The sequence below is a fragment of the Chiloscyllium plagiosum genome, unplaced genomic scaffold (assembly GCF_037043375.1).
Source record: "Chiloscyllium plagiosum isolate Xiang-an unplaced genomic scaffold, Cpla_swu_hap1 HiC_scaffold_8, whole genome shotgun sequence".
Classification (NCBI taxonomy): Eukaryota; Metazoa; Chordata; class Chondrichthyes; order Orectolobiformes; family Hemiscylliidae; genus Chiloscyllium; species Chiloscyllium plagiosum.
Genome location: NW_028270146.1, coordinates 91,761,872 through 91,789,624, shown reverse-complemented (window position 1 = coordinate 91,789,624; position 27,753 = coordinate 91,761,872). Strand labels below are relative to the sequence as shown.

At 45.4% G+C, this 27,753-nt stretch overlaps 1 protein-coding gene across 2 annotated transcripts in view; it reads left to right on the top strand.

Annotated features, from left to right (window-relative positions):
• LOC122553817 (sushi domain-containing protein 6-like) overlaps window positions 1-26,805 on the top strand; it is a 54,118-nt gene extending 27,313 nt beyond the window's left edge. Inside the window, exons 3-6 of one of the 2 annotated variants that reach the window (XM_043698183.2) lie at window positions 15,889-16,083; window positions 19,602-19,740; window positions 20,000-20,415; window positions 23,213-26,805. In XM_043698183.2, the coding sequence (XP_043554118.2) occupies window positions 15,889-16,083; window positions 19,602-19,740; window positions 20,000-20,415; window positions 23,213-23,238 (776 nt within the window). In that variant the 3' untranslated portion in view covers window positions 23,239-26,805. Of the gene's footprint in view, window positions 1-15,885; window positions 16,084-19,601; window positions 19,741-19,999; window positions 20,416-23,212 lie in introns of both variants that reach the window. The other variant, XM_043698181.2, reaches the window with a different exon arrangement.
• The last annotated feature ends 948 nt before the right edge of the window (window positions 26,806-27,753 follow it).

The following is a 27,753-nucleotide window of genomic DNA, read 5'->3' as shown; positions in this document are numbered from 1 at the left end:
CTTGCCTGAATGGCCATTTATCAGGAGTGAGTCTACCCATTGAAGCGACATAAATGCTCTCCCTACCCCAAACTCTGGGTCGGTCCTGGATTGAGACCTTGCGGTTACTGTCTGGCTGGTCTTGAACACAATCAGCACCAGGTGTGGGACCCAGATGGCAGGTTTGGTGCCAGCTTGCTGCTCCACCAGCTTTAGGGAGTTGGTCTTTGTTGGTTATTTATTATTTTTTCCAAGATAAATACATTCACCGGAGCCCTGATGTCAAAGCAGTGCTCCCGCGTAATGAGAGTGGGAGTTTACATTGTGTCGCTGTGTGTCTGGGTGAGACTTGAAGCCACAATCTGACAGAGTGCGGAGAGTGTTTACCCAGTGATCCTCAGCTACATACAGGATAACCAGAAACAATAGGCAGACACAATGACTAGGCAGAATTCCCTCTGCATCAGCTCACCCCCACTCCCCACTCCCCACAACTTCCGCTGCCTGGTAATGTTCTTTTCTCTCGAAACTGGTGTAGTGTCAACAAACCAATCTTTTCCCTCCCCTGCTCTGATGATGTCCACAGGTTTATTGTCTCTCAAGTAAATGGGACACCGACTTTGCATTTCTGCGGTTTCAGATCTCCCAATGCACCTCACAGCCACTTAATTACTTTTCAAAACGTTGCATTAAATCTTCTCTGTTGGCTAAATGCGAGTTGTATGGAGTTTTTTTTATTTTGGAGTGGTTTTCACTGTGAGGGCTTAGTACAATTTTCTCACTCTTCATCCCCAAATGCATCTCAATAATTACCTGTCCCATCTCTATATTCTGATTCTATCCAGTCTGTCCTCAGAGGATACCCACTGAAAGACTGGTGCCTGTGCCATCTTTGAAAGACTGCTGTGCACCTGCACAAGTGTTGGCAATCCAGCATTGGCATTGCAAAATGGCACAGCAGCCAAAGATCCACACTGCTTTAGGGCACAATGGATGACTCCTTTGCTCGTATACCCCCATTCTCTCACTCTAGTTACTGTTTCACCTCTGGACCCCAGACTTTGCCTGTGTTCACAGTTACATCCTGTTATGAATATCCTCTCTATGTCATTGTTACCCTGTCCCAAAGTTCCCACTGGACATTCCCATTCCTTCTGGTAATGATGTCCCTGCTCACCCCTACTGGACCTCCTTACACTTCGCCTTAACTTTCAATAGATGGACACCCAGGATGTTATTTGTCGAGACTTCTGACCCACTTTGATGAGTAGCCCTTAGACATGACTGACCGCTGTGTTTGCAGCTTCCCTGCAGATGATGTGCACTTCCCTTGCCTGCCTACAGGACTGACCATGACCTGCTTGCTGGGCTGTGCGGGGATTGCTCCCCCTGACTGTGAGTGGGGAGACTGTGCTTGTGATAGAAAGAACCAGGAATCCTGCTTGACCGAATCGAGGACCCACCACCTGCTCAGTTTCTGACACGGCCATTTGGTTGGGCGAAGGTGCTTTGTGCTTGCCACACAGGCAGCTGGCATCTGCTGGAAGCGTTAGATTGATGTCTCTGTGCTGTTCATAAACAAAGCACCCCACCCAACCTCTGCTTGGGATAGATCTCTGACAGTAAGTAGCACGTCTGTGCAAAAGGGCACATCAGTATGGCTTCGCTAGTAACCCGTGACTGAAGTAACAATGTGAAAACTGATATGGTATGGGAGAGATCTTGCTGGTTGGCATTCAGTGAATGAGCTGAGAGATGTGAGCAGGGTGGCTGTCCCTGTGTGCTCGGTGTCTTTACAGCAGCCCCTTGGTGCTAGTTGCTGACGCGAGGCAGTGTTTTGTCAAGTGGTCTCCAAGCAGCATTCAATTAGCAACCTACTGCTGCCCAGCCAGCAACATGCCTTATTGACTGACGAAAGCAAAAAGAGATGCTCCCAGTGTCGAGAGGCCTGGCTGGAATTCTTGACTGATTCTGCTGCAAAAGCGCCCAAAGCCCACATCGCTCCGGTTCCTGCAAGATTCGTTCCTGCTGTGCTGCAGCAGCAGGAGCTCACCGCAGGCTGTTCAGCCCATCGAGCCTGCTCAGGCCTAACTGAGCCTCTTATCTACATTATCACCATAAACCTTTATGCTGTTAGTGATCTGAAATTTATCAGTCTCAAAGTCAGAGTCTTCCGCAACTCTGTGGAGCAGAGAATTCCAAAACTGAGTTTAAAAAAATAAATCCTTCTCATTTCAGTCCTACACAGCACCTCCGCTCCCCCTCCTCCAACCCTTGTGCCCCCCATTCCATATCCCAACTCTGTCTATCCCTTTCAGTACTTTTTTGGGGTTCAATGAGATCACCTCTCATTCTAGAGAATGCCCTGGAGAAACGTGCACAGCAAAGTGCTCTAAACACAGCACGGCGATCACTTTTCGAGGTGTTGGTTGAGGGATAAATATTCGTGGTGTGTGTGTGTGTGAGAGAGAGTGAGAGAACCAAGCATGTCTTCTTCCAAGCAACCACCTGGGATCCTGTTGCAGGAGGAGTTAGGATTGGCACCTTGCCAGGGAGATGGCAGCGCAGCCTTTCCTGCGTAGGCCGAGACTGGTGGGCAGCCTCTGTGTACACTGAGATGACAAGAGTGCTTTGTGCCTTTGCCCAAGCATTCATCAGCTTCCTTGATCCGCACCAATCCACACCCCCTGCACCACCTTGGCTGGACTGGGCACACGTCATTAGGGCACAGCATTTTTTAATGGGACGGCTGTCAGAGTCTGAGGGGATGGTCCATCTGGCAGGAGGCAGCTGGCTGTATTCTCCAGCATTAAGCCTGTCTTTGCCACCAGCTGCTGCCTCCTTTCTTGCGGTGAAGGCTGGACGAGAAGGGAGTGGGGGAGGGAACCAGGCCGTATCTCGGGCCCGCAGCAGCTGCTGACAAGATGTGGCTTTGTCTACCCCGATGTGAAACCTTTTATTGCTCACACACTGAGACCCTTTGGTTACTGACGCAACTGAAAGTAGGGAGAGAAACATCATAACCTCAGCTTCCGCCCCGGCCCAGACTCGAAAGTACATATCTTATCTCGATGTCACTCTGGGGCACCTTTGTTCAGAGTTAGCACCAGGCTGCTGTATGAGAAAGTAACAGTGTCGCTCACATCTTAACATAACAACCGCCTGCAAGATAAGGGTCAGGTTCTATAGAGATGGGGCATTGACATGCTGAGTGAATAAATAAGTAAATAAAATAAGATAATGTTTTCTCTTTCTCTCTCTCTCTTTTCTTTTATTAACTTGTCTTCCCTTTTCAATTTTCTTTTTCTGTTTTTTCTTTCCTTCTTTCCCTGTTTTTTTTTGTCCCCTTTTCTTTCGTTTTGTTGCTATCTTTCACACTCCTTTTCTCGCCCTCGCTCACTTTTTAGAGCTGCCATTTAGGAATTGAACTTTCTTCCTCTCATTCCTTATATTTCCAATTGACAACATTCTGGACAGCTCCGCCCTTGGCTTTGACTCAGTCAGGCTGTGACTGATCAGATTGGGAACGTCTTCCCGCCTGTACCCGCTCCATATCCTGAAATCCCTTGGACTTCAGCCTCCTTTTAAAGCCCATGCTCTCCCCCCTTCCCCAGTTGAGTTTTACAATGCAGCAGTGTTTACTCTTAACCTTTAAGAAGACGTGTCATGTGAATCAGAACAACTGTAAAACAAACGCTCAGAACTGAACCTTGGACCCAATTTGCAAGCTCCCACCGCACCCGCCTAAACCCTGTGTCCATCTCAATCCCTTAATCCTGATCCACTCGCCGTTCCCAGCTTGCCTGCCATTTCCCAGCCCTTCCAACTAACATTTGCCAACAATTGCTATGCGAATGGAACACGGTGTCAAAGGTGGAAGGCCAGAGCTCTTTAGGATGTGCTTGTTGGTTCAGTGCTATTTAAACCGTCCAGTGAATCAGATGGTTCACTTGTTGTAAGTGGCGAGTAAATGTCAGCAATTGATCCTTGCGCCCTATTGCTGCTGCTGTATCTGACCGTGTGATCTGAATGTGCACTGTAAATAAGTTTAAAGTCAAACTATGCAGCGTTGCCAAACAGCACACCATGCATGTAGGTGTAGGACACAGTGAAGAAACAAGATTAGAATGTGTTGCTGGAAAAGCACAGCAGGTCAGGCAGCATCCGAGGAACAGGAGAACCGACGTTTCGGGCAAAAGCCTTTCATCAGGGAATGATGTACCCACTTTCGCCCACAGTGAAGAAACGGCAGTGCAGGAAAGCCTGATTCACATTCCATTGCCAGCAAGGGGAAAAAAAAACACTCCCGAGGGGCCAGTGACAAGCGGTGCCCTCTCTGCAAGAGTTGTATTGGGGTGGGTGGGGAGAAGCATGTGCGTTTTGTATGAAACCTTTCCCCAACATCAGGGCATGCCAAACGCCAGGGAGCCCACATCAACTACCTGGTCACTGGTAGTAAGGTGAGAAAGGTCGAGCAGCCCGTTCGTGCACAGTAGGATCCCAGCTGTGACAGTTTCCATGATGTTGAGAGAGGGGCAAACATCGGCCTTGGGGGATCATCAGGGCGAAAAGCCCCGTCGAATGAAGCTGTGTGAGGATCTTCTACAATCCTCAAAGTTTACCATCTCCTTAATGGTACCTCCCTGTGGTTGCTGAACACGGCATGTTCCTTTTTCGCTTGTGTCTGTCGCCCATTTACAAAGGGGCCAGCCAACCTGTGGGTGACCCTCCTGGCTGCAATCTTCCCTATTGCCCCAACGCCCTGACCTCTCTCGGCCTGGGTGTGTGTGTGTGTGGCGATGTGAACTCTGACCGAAGGTTCCGCTCGAATTCACTGCCTCTTGATTAATCATTGACAGACTGCAGTCAAATACAGCTCTCCCCAACCGCTCCCAGCCGCCACCACCGACTGCACCCCCAAGTGAATCTTTGATCATTTAATGAGGCTGGGACCTCTCCCTCTGCTTGCCCTTCCTCATGGTGAAACCTGCAGGGCTGAGACATGACTCTGTGCCCCCTCATCCATTCTGATTTGCTCAGGGAGGGGGCTCCCTGGTCCCTTCCTCACCCAGGGGCTTCCCCCCTCCATCTCTCCCTTCAGCTGAGAAGTGGTTGAAACGAATTCCTGAGGAGGATCTGCAGGTTCAGTCTCCTGTGTCATGGTGGTTTCTACAACCTCACGCAAGGGTGACCACACATTGAAACAGTGCTTCTGCGAATAACAGTGCGACTCCCTGAACTTGTGGAAAACGCCACATAAGTATAGATTTATTTTTTTAGTTAAAAATCACACAGCACCAGATTATAGTCCAACAGGTTTATTTGGAAGCACTAGCTTTTGGAGCGCTGCTCCTTCATCAGGTGGTTGTGGAGTACTCCGAAAGCTAGTGCTTCCAATTAAACCTGTTGGACTGTAACCTGGTGTTGTGTGATTTTTAACTTTAACACCCCAGTCCAACACCAGCATCTCCAAATATTTATTTTTTTTAATTAGACCTCAGCATGTTGATGCCACATGCTGGCAAGATCAACTTTAGTTGCACATCTCCAGTTGCCCTCAAGAAGGTGGTGGTGGTGAGCTGCCCCTTTAACCGCTGTAGTCCATGTGCCATAAACACCCCTTTGACCAAACAACTTATATAGTTAAAAATCACACAACACCAGGTTATAGTCCAACAGATTTATTTGGGAGTAGCTACCTGATGAGGGAGCAGCGCTCCGAAAGCTAGTGCTTCTAAATAAACCTGTTGGACTATAACCTGCTGTTGTGTGATTTGTAACTTTGTATACCCCAGTCCAACACCGGCACCTCCACGTCATATATTCATATAGCACTTTTACTCACCTCTTGACTCTCCAAAGCCTGTCCACCATCTACAAGGCACAAGTCAGGAAGGTGATGGAACACTCCCCACTGCCCCGGGTGAGTGCACCTCCAGCAACACTCAAGAAGATTGACGCCATCCAGGATAAAGCAGCCCAGTTGTTTGGGACCACATCCATGTACATCCAGCCCCTCCTATTGCCAACACTCAGTAGTAGCAGCAGTGTGTACCAACTACACAATGCAATCCACCAAAACTCTTCAGCACCTTCCAAACCCACAACCACTTTCCTCTAGAAGGACAAGGGCAGCAGATAGATGGGAACACTACCACCATCCAGTTTCCCTCCAGGCCACTCACCATGCTGTCTTGGAAATATACCGCTGTTCCTTCACTCTCCAAATCCCAGAATTCCTTCCCTAGTGGCACTGTGGATCTGCCTACTGCGCATGGGATGTAGGTATTCAAGAAGGCAGCTCACCCTCTCAGGGACAATTAGGGAACAGGCAATAAATGTTGGACAAAACCAATGACACTGATGTCTGATGAGTGGATTAAAAAAGAGTTCCGAGGAGTCTCGCGAAGCATTTTTAGAACAAAATGTGCCTCGTAAAGAGATATTGCTTGGTTAGAGAGACAAATGGGACTAGGTTAGGTTAGGATATCTAGTCGGCGTGGATGAGTTGGACTGAAGGGTCTGTTTCCATGCTGTACGTCTCTATGCCAGAGTTAGCAAAACCCTGAGATCTCGCAGAGCTGTGGGACTGCAGGAGGCTCCAGAGATCGGAGCGGCTGTGAAACAATGGAGAAGTTGTGAAAACGAGGATTTCACTACAAGGCCTTGAAGTTCAGTATACGTTTCTAAGCCAGGGTGGTATGTGACTGGAGTGCTAGTGTTCCATTTCACTTCCTGTCCTTGTGAATTCCGCGGGCTGGAATGATGAGTTCAAGCCAAGTGAAGTCAAAAACACCCTAGTGCGTTGCAGCACCATATTTTGTCGAAAGCACAACCTGCTATTTCCTAGTTATCTATATCTCCCAATGGGCAGCAACTTCTATCATACTAAAGTGGTCAATATTCATGTGCCAATTCTGCATGTGTTTGGCAGAAGTCTAGAACCAGAGATTCACAAATCCTATACTTTCATAGATGCCTTAAATGATGAGGTCAGGTTCATCAAGACTAGCTTTGTATTTCTTCCAGTATAAATGATTAAGGTTGATCGGCATAAATAGTGCTATATCTTATAAATATAGTTACAAATACCAATTAGTATAATTTTAATTACATCAGAATACAGAAATAAGTTATTAAACAACGTACTGCTTTTAATTTTCAAAACTCTGCTTATTAGTGCGAACATGCTCAGTAAGGAGTACACTGGCGTGAGCAGACAGATCCAAAGATTGCAGAGTGACTTAACTGAGACGTTTAAGATGGTTGAAGCATTTGATAGTTTCTCTTTATCTACCCAATTTGTCCTGGAGGCCGGTGAGGGTGGAACGTCACTTTACACCAGAGGATGTATCCGGGTTGTTAGAAAACAGGATTTGCAATAAACGAATGGATGTAGCTGATCCCAGGATCGACAATTTGATTTTAGTTTCACTCAAAGGTTAATGGAAATCTGGAGCTAAGTCATTGGATCGTTGTGTCAATTGAAAATGGCAGAAGTTATCAATAGGTTAGGAAAATGGAGCTGAGGGATAGATAATCTTTGGTCCCGTTGTGAGCTAGAACAGACCTGAGGGGCTGAAGGACATCCTTCAGTTCCTCTGCTTCTAACTGCTGTTGAGAATGAAGGGGGACTGAGTCCATTTAAAAACTGCTTCACAGCTAGGATTCTGAGGCAGAGTTAACGAGAGAGAAGATGCATTACGCTTCCTTTGTGTCTTTCAAGTTGGGGGATGCCTTGGGCATCAGATAAGTTGCTTTGAAGTGTCGTTACTGTTGCTGTGGTGATTTGGCACAGAAAGCAAACAGGATGGTGGGCGAAGTCCTAAGGTGAGCGTGATGCACTCACTCGAGCATCTCGAACTGCAGAGGGATTCGCACAGGCCTGCAGGAAACCTATCCTTGGCACCGACTCAGCATTTCCCGAGTTGAAAACAGATGCCAGGCTTGGAAGCTGAGAAGGAGAGATTTGTATTCCAGCCTACAGCTGGCTCCTAGACAGGTCAGTTTAGTCTGTACCTCCGTTCCTCCTGATCTCCGAAACCCAAAACTGTCTGAGACTGTTTTGTTTCTCACCTTCTGGTGATTTTCACCGACCCACCATTGGTGGCTATGCCTTCAACAGTAGATGACCTCATCTAAAGAAATTCCTCCCTAAACTACAGAAAATCCTCCCAAACCTCATCTGCTCCCTCTCTCCCTTTAAGGCAATGGTCTTTCATGTCCTGTCCTTGTAAATTCCACTGGCTGGAATGATGAATTTAAGCCAAGTGCTGATTTAGTATGTTTAAAATTAAATCAAATCAAATGAAATTAGAAGCCCTTTGCCCTGACTCAGTCTCTCTCCTTTCCAGTGTAGCCTGCTTGCTATGTATTCTTCTGTTTATCATCTGACCATACACCTTAATCATGAGCTGATCATGCAATGGTACAGTGCTTATCAAAGCTCTTTCAAAAGGTCTAAACCCTAGCCCCTGCCCAAGCTGTTGTGTCTCCAGATCAAAATTTGCTTTAACTACCATGTTGTCCTGTGAGACAATGCTGTGGAGTTCAAGGCGCTATGTAAGTATTGTTGTGCCTGCTATTATCTGACGTTTGGTGTGTAGGATGCTTTCACTGACTCTGTACTGATACCCCTCCTGCACTGGCTGATCCTTTCCTTCTGTAAGGACGTGATGTCCTTTTGGAGTTATTTGGTAGGGGAAGAAAGGGCTGGAAAGCTAAGAGCTTTTTGTTTCCCATTGGGCCGTTTTTCCTCTGGGAATGGAATGTCAGAGTTTTGTCTCCAGCTTTTAAATGGCGGTTAGTGATTACTTTCCTCAATTCGGAATGCCTTGTTATAGCAAGGATATTATTAAAGTTGGAGAGGGTTCACAAGAGATTTACTGGGATGTTGCTGGGAATGGAGGGTTTTGAGACATCAGGAAAGGCTGGATAGGCCGGGACTTTTTTTACACTCCTGGGGTGTAGGAGGCTGAGGGGTGACCCCCTTATCGAGGTTTATAAAATGCTGAGGGGTATAGATAAGGTGAATGGCAGATTCTCTTTTCCTCGGGTCAAGCCTGAGGGCATATTTTTAAGCTGAGAGAAGATTTAAAAAAGACACAAGGGGCAATTTTCTTTTACGCACACTGATTCATGTGTGGAATAACATTGCAGAGGAAGTGGTGGATGTGTTACAACGTTTAAATGTCTCTTAGATAAGTACATGAGTAAGGAATGTTTGGAGAGATAGGCAGGTAGGGCTAGTTTAGTTTGGGATTATGGTCAGTGTGGACTGGTTGGACCGAAGGGTCTGTTTCCATGCTGTATGACTCTATAACTTTGAGACAATCTTTCCCTTTCACCGAGTCTCTTCCTGAGGGGGCAATTTTGTCTCACTTCCCTGCAGTCAGGCTCCTCTTGCTGCTGAGCCCATTGTTTTCTATTCTCTCTGACTTTACTGAAGTTGGGTTTAAATAGGGGACGCGATTGCATTCCCTGTGTGGGTCAGCACAAAGAGCTGATTATCCTTACACGGTGTAGTAATCCAGCCACTTCCAATATTTTGTGACAAAGTCTTTTGTGTAATCCTCAGATGATTCACTGGGGAGTTGGCAAGTCGCAAAACTAACCAAACCACAGCTTTGTACTTTTGTTAAACCCTCATTCAGTCTGCGTGGGGACCGCGCCTCTGCCTCTGTCTGTGTAGCTGTCAGTTTGCCTACCTACCTTCACGGCAGGAGAGTTTCCCTGGCATCGTGCCAATGACCACCGTCATCAAAACACAGGCCGTCTGATCATTTTCGTGTTACTGTTTGTGGGCTATTGTTCGACACTGATCGTCTGGCTTATATTTATGTTGCAACAGTGACTGTGTTTCGGAATTGGATGTGATGCAGTTAAGCTGGTTCAGAGATGTATTCTCAGACCTGCTGAGTCTTTCCAGCAATTCCGCTGTTTGTTTCTGATTTCCAGCCTTCACACTTATTTCAGTTTTATCTCTTTTCACTCGTTGCCATGCACTGTCCTTTTACTCTCCTCCTCTACCTTGGTCTCATTAAGCTCTCTCCTTTGTGCTTGTCTCTTTCTCCATCAGATTCTTGCCATCTAGACACTCATTTCTATGCGTTTGTGTGTCTGTGTGTGTGTGTGTGTGTGTGTTTGTATGTGTGAGTGTTTGTGTGTGTGTACCTGAGAGTGTTTGTGTTTGTATATACATGTTTGTGTGTGTGTACGTGTAAGTGTTTGTGTTTGTATATACACGTGTGTTTGTGTGTATGTTTGTACATGTGAGTGTTTGTGTGTATGTGTTTGTATGTGTAAGTGTTTGTGTGCGTGTATGTACCTGAGTGTTTGTTTTTGTATATACATGTGTGTTTGTGTGTGTGTTTGCACGTGTTTGTACGTGTGTGTGTTTGTACGTGTGAGTGTTTGTGCGTTTGTACGTGTGAGTGTGTGTGTGTATGTACGTGTGAGTGTGTGTACCTGTGAGTGTTTGTATACACACGTGTGTGTTTGTGTGTGCGTGTATATACATGTTAGTGTTTGTGTGTGTATATATGAGTGTGTGTGTGTACGCGTGCATCTGTAATTCTCCTTCACTTTCTCTGCCCTGCCTGCCCCTTATGTCTATGTCCTACTTCTTCCATGTGTATACATCTGTGTCTGTCACAGTTGTGTTTCCTCTCTCGCCCTCACTCTGACTCTCTCGCTCTCCTTTTCTTGTTGTTCAATCTCTCTCTCTCTCTTTCTGCTCCTTTCCCCACACAGTCTATTGCTGTTTCAGGTAAAGTCAGGGTGAGTTCATGACCGTGTCTATTCTGTTGTTACAATTGTTTGTCTCCTCTGATCATCCTGCAACAATGGACATTCCACTAAAGGGCATACTCTGGAGAGGAATGTTGCAGCTGTCAGGGCCTGCTGCTACTATTAACCCTTCTGGCACTCAGAAAGTGTTCAAACAACTGCCTGAGATCACTGTTGTATTGTCTGGGACAGGCACCATAACTACAATGCTGCTAATTGATTAATTTGGAGATCTGACCTTCTGCAGGAAGTCAGCCAGTGGTTGCGATAACATTTTAAAATCAATAGGTTAAATTGAGAGGTAGGCTCAGAGGTGGTGAGCAGGAGGGAGAACCCGGAAGTTCCTTGAGTATACTTTGCGGGAGAAATGTGTCACCCTTACCTGGTCTGGTCTACATGTGATCACAAACCTACAGTAATGTGACCAAGCAGGACATAGTTGTATCAATAATGAGATGGAGGAGGGGGCATAAAAAACCCATTGGAGGAAAATCGGGGGGGAAGAAATGAAGAAATATTGTCCATTCCAAATGTGGTTCTGCCTTGGAAATGATAGTGAACACAATGATACTGCCTTTGACCTTCCACCATATCTGGGCGGGGTGTGTGTGTGTATGTGCATATTTGTTTGTGAGAGAGCATGTATGAGTGAATGAATGAATGCACAGGAGGATTGGGAAAAAGAATAAGCAATTTGGACAGCCTATAATTGGTGCTTTTTTTCCCCATTGGGATTAAACCCAACCATAACATCTCACAGGAGGGCTGTTGTGATGCACTGGTCATGACCTTACCACTGAGCTGGGAGGTCCAGGCTCATCTGTTCCACAATTTTCTAAACAGGATCAATAAAATAAATCTGAATCTCACAGGATCGAAGGGGCTGGGCTTATCATCAGGAGAGATACAGTCAGTAACACAGGGTGCTGGGGGAGAGGGGTGACTGTGTGAGGGAACCGGATTAACATCAGGAGAGATACAGTCAGTAACACAGGGCGCTGGGGGGGGAGAGGGGTTACTGAGTGAGTGTGAGGGAGCTGGATTAACATCAGGAGAGATACAGTCAGTAACACAGGGCGCTGGGGGGAGAGGGGTGACTGTGTGAGGGAACCGGATTAATGTCAGGAGAGATACAGTCAGTAACACAGGGCGCTGGGGGGGAGAGGGGTTACTGAGTGAGTGTGAGGGAGCTGGATTAACATCAGGAGAGATACAGTCAGTAACACAGGGCGCTGGGGGGGGAGAGGGGTTACTGAGTGAGTGTGAGGGAGCTGGATTAACATCAGGAGAGATACAGTCAGTAACACAGGACGCTGGGGGGGAGAGGGGTTACTGAGTGACAGTGTGAGGGAGCTGGATTAACATCAGGAGAGATACAGTCATTAACACAGGGTGCTAGGGGAGAGGGGCTACTGAGTGACAGTGTGAGGAAGCTGGATTAACATCAGGAGAGATACAGTCATTAACACAGGGTGCTAGGGGAGAGGGGTTACTGAGTGACAGTGTGAGGGAACTGGATTAACATCAGGAGAGATACAGTCAGTAATACAGGGTGCTAGGGGAGAGGGGTTACTGAGTGACAGTGTGAGGGAGCTGGATTAACATCAGGAGAGATACAGTCAGTAATTCAGGGTGCTAGGGGAGAGGGATTACTGAGTGACAGTGTGAGGGAGCTGGATTAACATCAGGAGAGATACAGTCATTAACACAGGGTGCTAGGGGAGAGGGGTTACTGAGTGACAGTGTGAGGGAGCTGGATTAACATCAGGAGAGATACAGTCAGTAACACAGGGTGCTAGGGGAGAGGGGTTACTGAGTGACAGTGTGAGGGAACTGGATTAACATGGCATTGGGCACTGTGAGAAAGCCTGAGAGGGTATGGTCAGTAGGTGCTGCCGGAGGGGGTTCATACTGTCTTTGGGCGGTTCTCTCTGTGATCTCCATTCCCAGCAGCTCAGCATTAATTGTGTTGATGCTTCATTAGTGATATTATTGTCGAACATCATTGTTCTGTCGCTGGAATGTAGATTAGTTTCTTGATGCTGAATAAATACCAGTGGATTGATGACATAATTGAACAGTACCTGAACAGAATGAGTCTTTTGGCTGTTGCCACGGTGACTGTATTGCTGTTTAGTATCTGCAGTACAATAGAGCTGTCAATCATTTAGTGCTGTTTGTGACCTCAGGATTCCCAAAAGCACTTGACAGGCAATGCAGTAGTGTTGAAGTTATAGCGAAGGAAACATAAGAGCTAATTTGTGCACAGCAAGCTCCCACAACAACAATTGGATGCCGGGCTTGTCACCCGGTTATGGTTGGCATGGTAACCAGGATGTTGTGAAGAACGTTCCCTCCAAGTTGTATCCTGGTTCTTGAAGGGGTGATGGGAGGAGGACTTGTGGGTTGACGGTTTGGGAAATCTTACCAGATGTCTCCCCATGTGTCCAAAATGTGGGCGGCATGGTGGCTCAGTGGTTAGCACTGCTGCCTCACAGCGCCAGAGACCCGGGTTCAATTCCTGCCTCAGGCGACTGACTGTGTGGAGTTTGCACGTTATCCCTGAGTCTGCGTGGGTTTCCTCCGGGTGCTCCGGTTTCCTCCCACAGTCCAAAAATGTGTGGGTTAGGTGAATTGGCCATGCTAAATTGCCTGTAGTGTTAGGTGAAGGGGTAAATGTAGGGGAATGGGTCTGGGTGGGTTGCTCTTTGGCAGGTCGGTTTGGACTTGTTGGGCTAAAGGGCCTGTTTCCACACTGTAAGTAATCTAATCTAATCTAAAATCTCCTGGAACCATGTCATGCCCCTGCCCTGCACAACTCATCAATTGGGTCCATGGCATTTGACTTGGGAGAGCCCGTTAGTTGCACCCTCCTCTATCTTCACCCCACCCCCTCAACCCCACCTCACCTCATGCATCTGAGGAACTGGCCTCATCCTGAGGTCTTACAGGACGCCTGCAGAGAACCATCGAGGTGGTTTCATGCCACCATTACCTTTTGGGGTAGTGAACCAAGCCGTGAAAGGAGGTTTCAGTTGAATAGGTTTTTTTGTCACGGTAGGGCAGCTGTCTAGATTATTTACTCCTCCCCATAGAGATCCACAAAAATTAATTCCAAATTTATTGGACCTTATTAATTCTACGTCCCCTGGGACTGGTTGGAGTGAATGTGCCATAAACCTCAATTACTCAGAACTACAGTGGCAACCAGGGCCCTGTTAATATTGCAGGGCACCAAATCTCTTATTGAATTGGACCAATCTGTTGAAGCAGGAGTGGAGGGACTTTTCACAGCCTACAGTAAGCCCCTTTTCAGTTTGGCATGGGCTTCATTCCCAGTGTTAACATAACACCCAGCTCCCATCGACACAACTTAATGGTTCTCTGCACTTAGTTGACTGACTACATAGCTCAGAGCTTCATGAAGGGTCTACAATAAGTTGTGTTTCTTTAGTCGATCATATTATCATCAAGGTGAAGGTATGTTAGCTCTGAGAACAATTCTCCCAGACACCCAGTGACATTGTTCCCTGACAATGTAATTGGGGTACATAGAGTCATAGAGATGTACAGCATGGAAACAGACCCTTCCGTCCAACCTGTCCATGCCGACCAGATATTCCAACCCAATCTCGTCCCACCTGCCAGCATCCGGCCCATATCCCTCCAAACCCTTCCTATTCATAAACCAATCCAAATGCCTCTTAAATGTTGCAATTGTACCAGCCTCCACCACTTCCTCTGGCAGCTCATTCCATACACGTACCACCCTCTGTGTGAAAAAGTTGACCTGTAGGTCTCTTTTATATCTTTCCCCTCTCACCCTAAACCTATGCCCTCCAGTTCAGGACTCCCCCACCCCAGGGAAAAGACTTTGCCTATTTACTCTATCCATGCCCCTCATAATTTTGTAAACCTCTATAAGGTCACCCCTCAGCCTCTGACACTCCAGGGAAAACAGCCCCAGCCTGTTCAGCTTCTCCCTGTAGCTCAAATACTCCAACCCTGGCAACATCCTTGTAAATCTTTTCTGAACCCTTTCAAGTTTCACAATCTCTTTCGTATCCAACAGTGGCCTAACCAATGTCCTGTACAGCTGCAACATGACCTCCCAACTCCTGTACTCAATACTCTGACCAATAAAGGAAAGCATACCAAATGCCGCCTTCACTATCCTATCTACCTGCGACTCCACTTTGAAGGAACTATGAACCTGCACATCTGTGGAACGGTTGACTCTGCTGTGCCCCATCAATGTGGCCAATACCACAAAGCCCTACTGGAGTCACCAGTTTTGTGGCCTTTTGTAGATATTTTGATGCATTGGGCACCAATGAAAAACCCAACTGTGCCCATCCAATACATCTCCCAAATCAGCTAGCCAAGCAGGATTTTAGTTCATTGTCTGAGTTGATCACCTGAAGGTGAAAGTTAAACATGGGAGCCACTATAGTTTATGCACACATAACCTCGCATCAGCAGCTTCTTGCATTTGCATAGTTGCATAACATAGCTTTGGTAAAAAATAACTTAAAAACCACCTCTGTTTATTGCTCTCTTATCCTTTAAACCACTCTGTAAAACCCACCTCCCCACATTCTCATTCTTTGGCGTAGTCCATTTTTACTGCCGTCCTTTCATTTTTTTCAAAAAGAAAACACTCCTGGAACATGGACGTTGCTGGCTGGGCCAGTGTTTATTGGCCATCTCAAAACCCCCTGAAGAAGGTGGTGGTGATCCGGCTGCTTGGACCGTCACCCAAGGACACTGTGAGCAACGGTGTGGTCAGGCAGAGGGGTTTGTGGAGTATTTTCAAAGGAAGGGAGAATGGAAGAGAGACAAAGAAGTTTAGATGGTCAGATCTCAGGGCCAAGGCATGCATTGTTGCCAGTGATTCCAAATCAGGGAAACACTAAGGTCACCATTGGAGAAAAGCAGGGACCTCTCAAGACATCATAGATAAACAGGCACAAACATGATAGATGAATGGTACTTGGTGTGAGTTAACCTGTCGGGCAGCAGGGACAGGGTCTGGCCCTTTGGGTTGCGTTTGAAAGGGCAGGTCCATAAATGCACCGTTTCCCATGTTCGCTAATGACTCTTTATGTCTATTCCCAGCAGTCTGCCGGCAGCCACTGCAACCAGAAAATGGAGGCTTTGCGTGCCACCCCTCACCGTGTGGCAGCTTTGTGTCCAGCACAGTCATTGAGTACTTCTGCGATGAGGGCTACACTCTGAAGGGAGACTACAAGTACCTGACCTGTGAGAACGGAGAATGGAAACCCGCGATGGAGATCAGCTGCAGGCTGAACCCAGGTCAGTATGTGCCAGAACCTGGAATTGTATTCATCGTGTGCCTTTCATGGTGATTAGATGCTCCAAAATGATTCACAGCAAAGAAATTATAGGCATAGAGATGTACAGTACAGAATCAGACCCTTCATTTGAAACGGTCCATGCCCACCAAATATCCCAACCTAATCTAGTCCCACCTGCCAGCACTTGGCCCATATCCTTCCAAACCCTTCCTATTCATATACCCGTCCAGATGTCTTTTAAATGTTGTAATTGTACCAGCCTAACCCATTTCCTCTGGCAGCGCCTTCCATACACGCACCACTCTCTGTGTGAAAAAGTTGCCCCTTTGGTCCCTTTTAAATCTTTCCCCTTTCACCCTAAACCTATGCCCTCTAGTTCTGGACTCCCCCACCCCAGGGAAAAGACTTTTGTCTATTTATCCTATCCATGCTCCTGATGATTTTATAAACCTCTATAAGGTCACCCCTCAGCCCCCAACGCTCCAGGGAAAACAGCCCCAACCTGTTCAGCCCCTCCCTATAGCTCAAACCCACCAACCCTGGCAACATGGTTGTCAATCTTTTCTGAACGCTTTCAAGTTTCACAACATCCTTCCTACAGGAGGGAGACCGGAATTGCACACAATATCCTCTTTTTGAAATTTTTGTGAAAGAGACGGGGCAACTAGTTTTTGGACAACAAGTTCTCCCAAACATAAATCAGACACAGGGTAGAACACGCTTAAACTGTGTTGTGCATTGGAATCTTTATAGTCGCCTGATTGATAGAAGGGAGTCTTCTCTGACAATGCAAGACTCCCTTAGTATTGCATCAGGAGTACAGAGGAATTATCCGACTATCAATTAGACTACCAATTATCCAAATTTCATATTATCTGGCAAACGGGAGGCACGTGGAGGGGTGGATTCTGGATCAGTGGTGCTGGAAGAGCACAGCAATTCAGGCAAAACGTGGGGGTGTGGGGCAGCTGAGTTGGACTGGGAACAGGGGCGTGGACAGGGGTCGGACGGTGGCTGGGGACGGATGGGGCGTGGTGTTGGATGGGGTTGGGGTGGGTGGGGGGCAGTGTTGGACAGGGTTGGGCGCGGGGGCTCGCGCGTGGTGTCCTGCTGCCTCATCTCCTGAACGGGGAGTGGACTTAACAGAAAACTCTGAGCCCCAGAAGAAAGGCATTGAATCGATTAACCGAATAATCAATTATCCGAACGAAATAGTGCCCATCCATCTCGTTCGGATGACAAGGCTCCTCTGTATTGGGTTGGACTATGTGTTCATGTCTTCAGAACTCAGGAGCTTGAACCCACGGTTCTGGTGTGGAGTTTAGAGCTGAAATGTTTTCCTCAGTTAATCTTGGAGTTTGCTGGGCAAGCCAATATTTACTGCCCGTCCCCAGCTGCCCATGTGCATTGGGCTGGATTATGACTTCTCCAAATTTGCAGACCACATAAAAATTGGTAGGAAGGCAGGTTGTGACAGGGATACATCAGTTCACAGAGAGATATTGATAGGTGGCACTAAGTGGGCAGAAAGTTGGCAAATGGATTATAAGGTGGGAAATGTGATGTTGTTCATTTTGGAAGGGAGAACAGAGTATTACTTAAATGACGAAAAACTGCAGAAAGCTGCACCACAAAGGACTTGTGTGAACCTATGCATGAAACCACAGAAAGCTAGCACACAGGTGCACACGGTAACCAGGAAGGCTAATGGAATGTTGGCTCTTACTTCAAGGGCATTGGAGTATAAGTGTGGGGAAGTCTTACTGCAACAGTACGAGCGCTGGTGAGACCACATCTGGAGTACTGATGGCAGTTTTGATTCCCTTATTTAAGGAAAGATATCATTTCATTGGAGGCAGTTCAGAGGAGGTTCATCACGATGATCCCTGGCATGGAACGATTGTCTGATAGAGTCATAAGGGTAAACAGATTGAGACTCAGCTCACTGGAATTTAGAAAACTGAGGGGTGATCTCATTGAAATGCACAGGATTTTTAAGAGGCTCAAATTCTGAGTGGATGTTTCCCTTCATGGGAAAGTTTAGTGCCAGAGGGCATAGTCTCTGAATAAAGAGGTGCAAACTTAAGACTCTGATGAAGAGGAATTTCTTCTCTCAGAGGATTGAGTGTCTTTGGAACTCTTTGCCACACAGCGCTGTGGGAGCAGAGTCCTTGTGTCTATTTAAGGCTGAAATAGACCCTTAATCAGAGGGGAATAAAGGGTTATGGAGAAAGGGCAGAAAAATGGTCATCAGGCATACCAGGTTAGCCATAATCCTATTGAATGGTGCAGCAGGCTCGAGGGGCCAAACAGCCTACCCCTGTTCCTGTTTCTTTACGGTCTTATCGTGTTCAGGGAAGCAATGATTTTGGTGTGGGACTGCAACCACATAAAGGCAGAACAGGTCAGGGCATCAGTGAGTCTCATGAAATTGTTTCACGTGCACATTAAACTTGCCACAGAATTTGATGTGTGATATTTAACAATACAACTATCTAATAGCATAACAATTGCTAATGATTGCCAATCAGCCTCTCTGGCCCAGAAAGTGAATAATTAAAAGTAAGGAGTCTCATCCTTATGAATGTGAATTGTTCCAGGTGACATTGTTTTAAATTGACGTTTTAAAAACGTCTTTTTTTCTTCCTGTGTGCACAAGCTTCACTCTTTTTTTGTGTCTTCCTCTGTATCTCTCTACGTATGTCACATTGCATGTCTGACTCTCTTTCTCTCTCCCTGTCTGTCACAGTATGTTTATCCTTCTCTGTGTGTCTTCTCTCCATCTGTCTCTCTCTCTCTCTCTCTCATTCTATTTGTTTCTGTCCCTCTGCTCCTCTGTCTACGACTTCCTCTATTTCTCTCTGTCGGTGTGTAGCTCTCTCTTGCTCTTTCTATGTCTTTCACTCTTTGTTTCTGTCTCTCTGTTTCCGTCTGCCCCCTTCGTGCTAGCCCATATGGTGTCAAAAATGCACAGATCCACATTTGTAAGCCTTTGCTGTGATGGAATCAATTCCCCAGAAAATACATTGGAGGCAAGGGTGGTATTTATGTTCTGAATATTTTAGATGTTCAGAAACCCCTTAAGTGGATTTACATTTTTTATTGGTTGTTATTTATCAGGGCTTATGCCCAAAACGTCGATTCTCCTGCTCCTAGGATGCTGCCTGGCCTGCTGTGCTTTTCCAGCACCACACTCTCAGCTCTGATCTCCAGTCCTCACTTTCTCCTATGATGCCTATTTGGTATTGATGCTTATTATGCTTGATTCATTAAAGCCTGAATGTGGCCTAAGAAAGAGTAAGCAAACTGTATAAATTACTGGAAGCATGGAGCAGATATTTTAAAGCATTGAATAATCGTTCTGATACACTCACAACTTATGCACATCTCTGAGGTATATAAAATATACAAGAAGTATGTTGGTAATTTCAGTCATGGCTGTGAGTACCTCAGATTATTGAATGCGTAAATGCAATTTACTGATGTTGAAGCTCATTCTGTTTAATCTCCGTTTAGATAAAGATACAAGGGCAACGATCGGAGTGCCAACATTATCGATAGTTGCTTCAACTGCCAGCTCAGTTGCCCTGATCCTCCTCCTGGTAGTTTTATTTGTTTTGCTGCAACCAAAGTTGAAGTCATTTCACCACAGCAGGTGAGTAAAGATAGGTCAAAGCAGATGTGTGTGCATGTCTGTCTGCAGGGACATTGTCAGTCTGGGACAGGGGGAGGGGAGGCTTTGGAAGCTTGTAACTGTGCAGTATGGAGTTGTGATAATGGGAAGTCATCCAGGGTCTAATTGAAGGGGCAAGAATGGCCCCTTCCTGTTTTTGATTCTCCTCACGGTTTCCTGAGGTTTGGGCCAATGAGCTAGTCGCATTGTGTTTAACCACATTGTCTGCATCTGTCACCAGGCGAGATCAGGGAGTGTCAGGCGATCAGGTGTCCATTGTAGTGGATGGGGTTCCTGTGTCTCTTCCATCATATGAAGAAGCTGTGTACGGCAGTTCAGGTGCTGCCATCCCGCCTTCCGGTTCGCGGGTACAGATCGTCATGGCGGAAGGGCCAGTCCCAGGTGAAGACGCTCCACTGGAAGGTGCCCACTGCAGCAGAAGTGCTGATGACTGCCCAGAAAGTCCTGGTGACTCTGAGGCCCGTGGCAGTGGTAACCGGTCAGAGACTGTTCTGATTCATCAGCCTGCCTTCTCGTCTCCTGCACACTCTCGTAGTTTGGTGATGAGGCTGTCTCTGTCTTCTGACACCCAAGACTCTGAGAGCAGTGATGTCCAGAGTCTTCTATCTCTCTCCTCCCCTGTGGGATCTACTGATGGTAAGCAGCATCTCCTACAGGGCTTGATGTTTTATAGGTGTTTGACTGACAAAGTGGAGGATGAATTATACAATGTGGGGAGTCCTAGATTGTATAAATTTGCATACCAACATACATTTGCATGTAAATATATATCTGTTTTCTTCCTTGTATCTCATTTTCCTTATTCTTCATTGTGTACTCACTTATACCTTCTGTCTCATTTTTCATTCAGTAATTGAAGAGAGTCATTTTCAGAGTTGCAGGGTTAGGAATAGGATTGTGGCATGGGTCTGACTGGATTGCTGTTGCAGAGAGCCAGCCTTGACACAGCAGGCTGCATGGCCTCTGACTGTGATGTAACTATTGTCTGATTTTATATTTGTATCCATGTATTTGTGCCTTTTGGCAAAGGGTTTTTCTATAAGCAATAACTCCCTGTCCCATTGGTTGGAAGCAGTGCAATGACGTTGTACCAGACAATTACAGAATCCCTAAACTCCCATTCACCAAAAGAGGGAGACTCCCCACTGGAAAGTCAGCAATGTAGAGTTAGCCTTTTGGTCTACTGAGACCAGGAACCTTTTAATGTTATAATTTATCATTTCTGACACTTAGTCATAGAGATGTACAGCATGGAAACAGACCCTTTGGTCCAACTCGTCCATGTCAAACAGATATCCTAACCTAATCTAGTCCCATTTGCCAGCACTTGGTCCAAGTACATCCAAACCCTTCCTATTCATATACCCATCCAGATACCTTTTAAATACTGCAATTGGACCAGCTTCCACTACTTCCTCTGGCAGCTCATTCCATACACACGTACCACCCTCTGCGTGAAAATGTTGCCCCTTAGGTCCCTTTTATATCTTTTACCTCCCACCCTAAACCTATGACCTCTAGTTCTGGACTCCTCTATCCCAGGGAAAAGACTTTGTCTACTTACCCTATCCATGCCCCTCATGATTTTATAAACCTCTATAAGGTCACCCCTCTGCCTCTGACGCTCCAGGGAAAACAACCCCAGCCTATTCAGCCTCTCCCTCTCGCTCAAAACCTCCAACCCTGACAACATCCTTGTAAATCTTCTCTGAACCCTTTTAAGTTTCACAATATCTTTCTGATAGGAAGGAGACCAATGTTGTGTACAGCCACATGACCTCCCAACTCCTGTACTCAATACTCTAACCAATAAAGGAAAGCATACCAAACGCCTTCTTTACTATCCTAGCTACCTGCGACTCCACTTTCAAGGAGCTATGAACCTGTACGCCAAGATCTCTTTGTTCAGCAACACTCCCTACGACCTTTCTATTAAGTGTATAAGTCCTGCTCTGATTTGCCTTCTCAAAATGCAGCACCTCGCATTTATCTAAATTAAACTCTATCTGCCACTCCTCAGCCCATTGGCCCAGCTGATCGAGATCCCATTGTACACTCATAGAATCATACAGCACGGAAACAGATCCTTTGGTCCAACTAGTCCATTCCAAACATAATCCCAAATTATCCCACCTGCCTGTTCCTGGCCCATAACCCTCTAAACTTTTTCTACTCATGTACTTTTCGAAGTGTCTTTTAAACATTATAACTGTGCCCACATTCTCCATTTGTTCAGCACGTTCATTTGAGTTGTTACCTTTATTAATTGAAACTCGCAGGCCGAATACCGATGAAGTGTATACATAGAATGGTTACAGCCCAAAAGAAGCCCATTGAGCCTGCCATATCTGTGCTAGCTCTCTGAAGGAGCATTTAACTTAGTGCCATTCCTGCCCTTTCTCTCACGTTCTTCCTTCAGAGATAATAATCCAATTCCCTCTTAACTTCCGCAATTGAATCTGCCTCCACCACACTCACAGGCACTACATTCCAGCTCCGAGACCTTGTATGTAAAGGATTTTCTTCATGTCACCATTGGTTCTTTTTCCAACTCCCTTAAGCATATGCCCTCTGCTTTTTAATCCTTCCACTAAAGGAGGCTGGTTTTCTCTGTCTCGACCCTTCAATGATTTGAATATTTCTACCAAATCTCCTCCCAACCTTCTCTAATCTACCATAACAGGAGATCCTCATTCCTGGAATTATTCTTGTAAACCCTCTCTAATGCCTTCACTTGCTTTCAAAATTGCAGTGACCAGAGCCAGAACCTCAACGTCAATTAATGCTGAATAAGTATATGTAAAGGTTTAACTTGACTTCCTTGCTCTTATACTCTATGCCCTTACTGACTAAGCTCAGGGTACTGTACGTTTTACTACCCGGCTCTCCCTGTTCCAAACATTAGCTTATATCAGAGGAAGAAATGAAAATTTCCATAAAGAAGTATGCAACAACATGATTTAATTAACATAGTAAAATGACCCAAGATGTTTCACATGAGCAAGATTGGACACAAAATATCAGGCTCTTCCCCCTCTACCTTTTGATGGTTTGCGTTACGCTTAATAGGCTTTGCACATAAATTATTCAGTTGGAAACATGGGTGATTCGTTGGCAGTGTTTAATAGATGAACAATACGGTGATTTGATGATGGGGAGAAAAAGCCTTGTTGTCTGTAAGAACGCTTCTAGATATAAAAGAGAAAAACTACAAAATTGCAGCAGGGACCACAAAGTTGGTTTCAAGGACTGCACTCTGGGATGGATGGATGGATGTGGGGCTGGAGGAGGTCAGAGAGCTAAGGAGGGGGAAGCTATCCATTAAGTCTTAAGGTTTTAGATGAAGGTGTTGTTGTGCCTGCAGTAAGGCTGCGAACTAAAAGCTGATGATCAGTTGATTCTTAACTCAAGCCCTGTTCCCTTTTTGTTTCAGATATTCCTCTGCTTAAGGATGCTTAGGGGACCTCTGTGGCTTTCTCCTCCTCTTCCTCAACCTCCTGAACACTTGGCTCTCCATCTCCAATTAACTGACTCAAATCCTGTAACAGGAGCTGCAGTAAAGACATTCCCCTCACTCTGCTGAAGCCCAGTATGGACATGACTCTGTGACTCAGTCGCATCTACACCCAGGACTGGGCACATTCTGGCAATGGAGATGCTGCCTTCACGTGGGGGTAATGCTGGGAATGGTCACCCTCTGGCGAGCGACGGATAAACCTTTCATCTTTCACTACACAGGCTGTAGACTAGATGCTGAGTGGTGGTGGTGTCCTGACCTGCGCATCTTAAATGCTCTTCTGTCACCCCTGTTTTGGTCTTCAGTACCATCCCTGCTTCCATTGTCTGTCACCACTGCCTAGTCCAGGTTATGATAGGTTAGAAGGCTCCATTTACTACTTAATCCATTCCCTCAGACAAGGCAGACCATACAAATGTCAGCTCCTGAAGTTAATCGACTGATTAAGTTCAACATCAGAACAAACAATTTGACCCTTTTATTCTATTTAAACCAAGTGTAATCGCGTTTCAGGTCACTGACATTAGTTTGCGGTTGATCTGTTGATATATAACAGAAAAGATATTTTTGGTTGAATAAGGAGTGCTGCTCTGCAAATATACATCTGGGGTGGGATCAAACAAGAACCAATTAGTGAAACCCATGTCACTTGCAATGAGACACAAACTGGGATGCACTATTCAGTAACTAACCCCTGTAGAAAGCTGATTAGAGCCAGGTCCTCCCTTGGCTTCTGTGCAAGCCACTCTTTGTTTTGAGAAATTAATTCTGGCAAATAAGCAAGTGACATAAAATCTCTGCAGTGTGGAAGCTGCCCATTCGGCCCACAGACCCTCTGAACAGCAGCCAGACCCACCCTCTACCCTACCCCTGTTACCTTGTGTTTCCCATGGCCAATCCACCTAACCTTCACATCTTTGGACTGTGGGGGGGGGGGGGGGGGGAAACTCCCTGCAGACACTGGGAGAAGCATGCAAGCTCCACATGGACGGTTGCCCAAGGCTGGAATTGAACCCAGGTCCCTGGTGCTGTGAGGCAGCAATGCTATCCACTGATCCACCGTACCTCAGGCATAAGCTGGACTTCCCCTTAACTCAGTATCTGTGACCAGGAAACATTAGTGGTAACTGAGTTGAACAATGAGGAAAGAAAGAAATAACTTGCATTTATATTGCACCTTTTACAACTTCAGAGCATCCGAAAATGCTTTCCAGCCAATGAAGTAGCTTTGAAGTGCAGACGCTGCTGTATGACAGGCAATTTGCACACAATGAAGTCCCACAAACAGTTAAGTGACCAGAGATTCTGTTTTACTGTGTTACTTGAGGGATACATATTTGACTTAGACACAGAGATGTTCCCTGATCTTCGAAAAAGTGCCATGGGATCTTTCACATCCACCAGGGAGGGTCAGTTTAAGGTTGCATTTGTATGACAGAACCTCTGATAGTGCAGCACTCCTTTGGTTCTGCATTTCACTATCAATGCTAGATAGAATTTGTATTCAATTGTCAGAAGGGCTGCTTGAATTCATAACCTTCTGGATTTGGCTCACTATGGGTCATCGTGTCTGGGCTCCCTTGATAGTCATTGTGGCCTTTCCAATACATCACAACCAGTGAGTAAGTGCCCCCGATTCTGTAAAATCTGTCCACTTAAGCTGGTAGTGTAAAAGTTGTGACTTTCTATCTAAAATTCACCCTGTAATGCTTGCAGTCCTCCATCGCTGGAATACCAAATAGTGGTGGCTATTCTCTTCCTTGACCTAAACTTCAGAAAGGCTAAATGGAAATATTTTTTCTCTTTTTGCCTTGCTGATATGAGTGATGTGTATGTATGGGTGGTTGGGGGTGCATTTGTGTGTGTGTGTACATGTGTATTTTCCTGTTTTCACCTATTTTATTGACAGGCCTGGAAAAGTGCAATTCCAGGGTACGGCTTCAGTGACTAGATTGTGTAGCTATATTTCCAAACAAAGTGAAAACTAGGCTTGGCCAAATTCAATCAACAGCACTTTCATTTATAAAGCTTTTTAAATTACTGAACTATCACAGTAAAATGATCAAAGACACTTTGCTACTGAGCTTCGTTAGATAGGGGTGCATTAAAGGATAGAAACACAGCTGGAAAGTGCAGAAATCAAGAGGAGTGTTGGTTTTAACAGGTTTGAACACAAAGAAATGAATTTTAACATCCAAGCATTGCAAGCACATTGATAAAACCCAAAAGGCTAGGGCTAGATAAATAGGAACATATGGAGCCCAAAACACTCATGTGAGGTATACCATGCATGCTGGCAACACTAACTGTATACTCTCTTTTTAAATTAGTGAGCCAGTAATACAGGCTGCTTGAACACTTGGAGGTGAGTTGGGTATTTCCCAGGTTTTGTTCCTTGGCCTGAACTGAACATATATTGTCCAAGTGAGGACCAATGTCTGTCCTTATTCCTAAATGCTCCCCAACTCTGTTACATTTAGCACAACTGAACATGAGGGCTAACTAAGCATATGAAAAATGATGATAGGCCTGTCCCAAACAACCCTGAGGCATTGTATACTGCAATGCAGGCATATTCCACCCCACCTCAAAACCACTTGGCATTCTGGGAGAGCCAAAACCAGATTTAAAAACTAGAACAAAGGAGAAAAATCTGGAAAACTTTTCTCTCAAACCCCCAGGAGATCTCATGAGTGAGCACCAGCATGGATACCCTAACCAGAAGTGGATTCTTAAAAAGAAAAAAAAAGCTATGTTGACCTAAAAATAGCATACAAGTTACAGCTGTAAGTCCACCTTGCGTAGGTTAGTGCTCCATATGAACCACTTCTCCAACATAACTTCCTATTCTTTTCTGTCTCACTTCTGGCTTTGCCTTAACCAACCCTGGTGGTATTGAGTGCCACTTTCTAGCTGAGCTCTCTGAGGTGAAATGAATCCACCCCTGCTGCAAGCTAACAATCAGATCCACAACTACTGATTCTCAGCAGCAGCACGACATAACCAGATTCCTGGTGTTTCCACCTTCCTATCCTTGCAGCTGAGAGACTGTGTGCGCCTATGCTAAGATGCTGTGTGAATGTATTCCAAATGGTGTACGTGGATTAGCCAGTGCTTCTTTTTTGTAATCACTGTTTCTTGGGCTTGGCTGTAGTGGGGAGGTGTGTGTCAATGATTAGATTTCACCATTTTTCATTGTAAATAAAAGAATTTCTCTGGTGTTTCCTAAGTGAGGAATGGGATGCTGTTGTACAGCCATCCTGCTGTTGATGCAGACGCAAGAGCATGGTTTCTTGTGAATTGGCTGTTAGTATAATTTTGAGTGGAGCTGTGGAATATGTCAGGGTCACTCAACCTGTGCATCTTTGGCTTTTGCTTTCACAATTATTTGGAATCCTGTATATTGCAATTGGTGTGAAGATAGTATTTTAATATTTGTACAAAGTTAATTTAAGTTTAATTGTCTTATGTATATAACTGCATTTCTAAATAAATTTACTCTAAGTGGGTTGATGATCAATTGTTCAATTTTTTTTTATTGCCTACCCCTAATTAAAAGTCAATCACATTACTGTGCATCTGTAACCACATGAAAGCCAGACCAGATAAGGATGGTGGATTTCCTTCTTGAAAAGGACAGTAGTGCGGCAGATGGGATATTTACAATAATCAAGTTGTAGAGGGAGTAGGGTGTCATGAAGATGGAAAGAAATGGAGGAAGATGATCAAATAAGTGAGAAAAGATAATTAGAAGAATGCACTTTGTAGTTATATAAGACATTGTATGATTGATACTCATGATAAAAGATATTAAATCATATTTTGGGATGTTTCATTAACAAGGGCAAATTTGTGCATCAGTTATCAGCACTATCATCTTCTCTGTGACATATTGACATTATTGCTGTTACTTTCCCATATTTACCACTGATCTCTTACCTGTTCTGGTAATTACTACAAAAGGAAAACCATCCTGTTAGCAGCAATCAAACCCCTCCTGTTTTAAAAGCCCAGTCCAGTTTCTGTTACTTATCCATGTAATCCAAACTGAATCAGATGAACTAGCTGAACAGTTTGGGAAATTTAAGTTTGCTTTTTAACATTACTCATTTACACTCATGCTTCTGCAGTGTTTTACTTTGTATTTTCTGTGGGCAGAGCCTGATTCAGCTGAAACAATGGACTCTACCTCAAATGGGAGATCACAGCAGTTCAGGAAAGCTCATTTTGCGACTAATACTTGTGGACCTGGCAATGCTTTAAAGAGAGTGTCCATATCTAAAAAGTTAAGTTACCAGACTCATTTTCAGTCATTACGTTGATATAAGAGTATGTAGATGAGTTTTTTTATTCATTCACAGGACGAGGGTGTCTTTGACTAGTCCAGCATTTACTCTCCAACCCTAAATGCCTTGGTACTTTTGTATCTAAGTCAGCACTCCAATTGGCAAGGTATA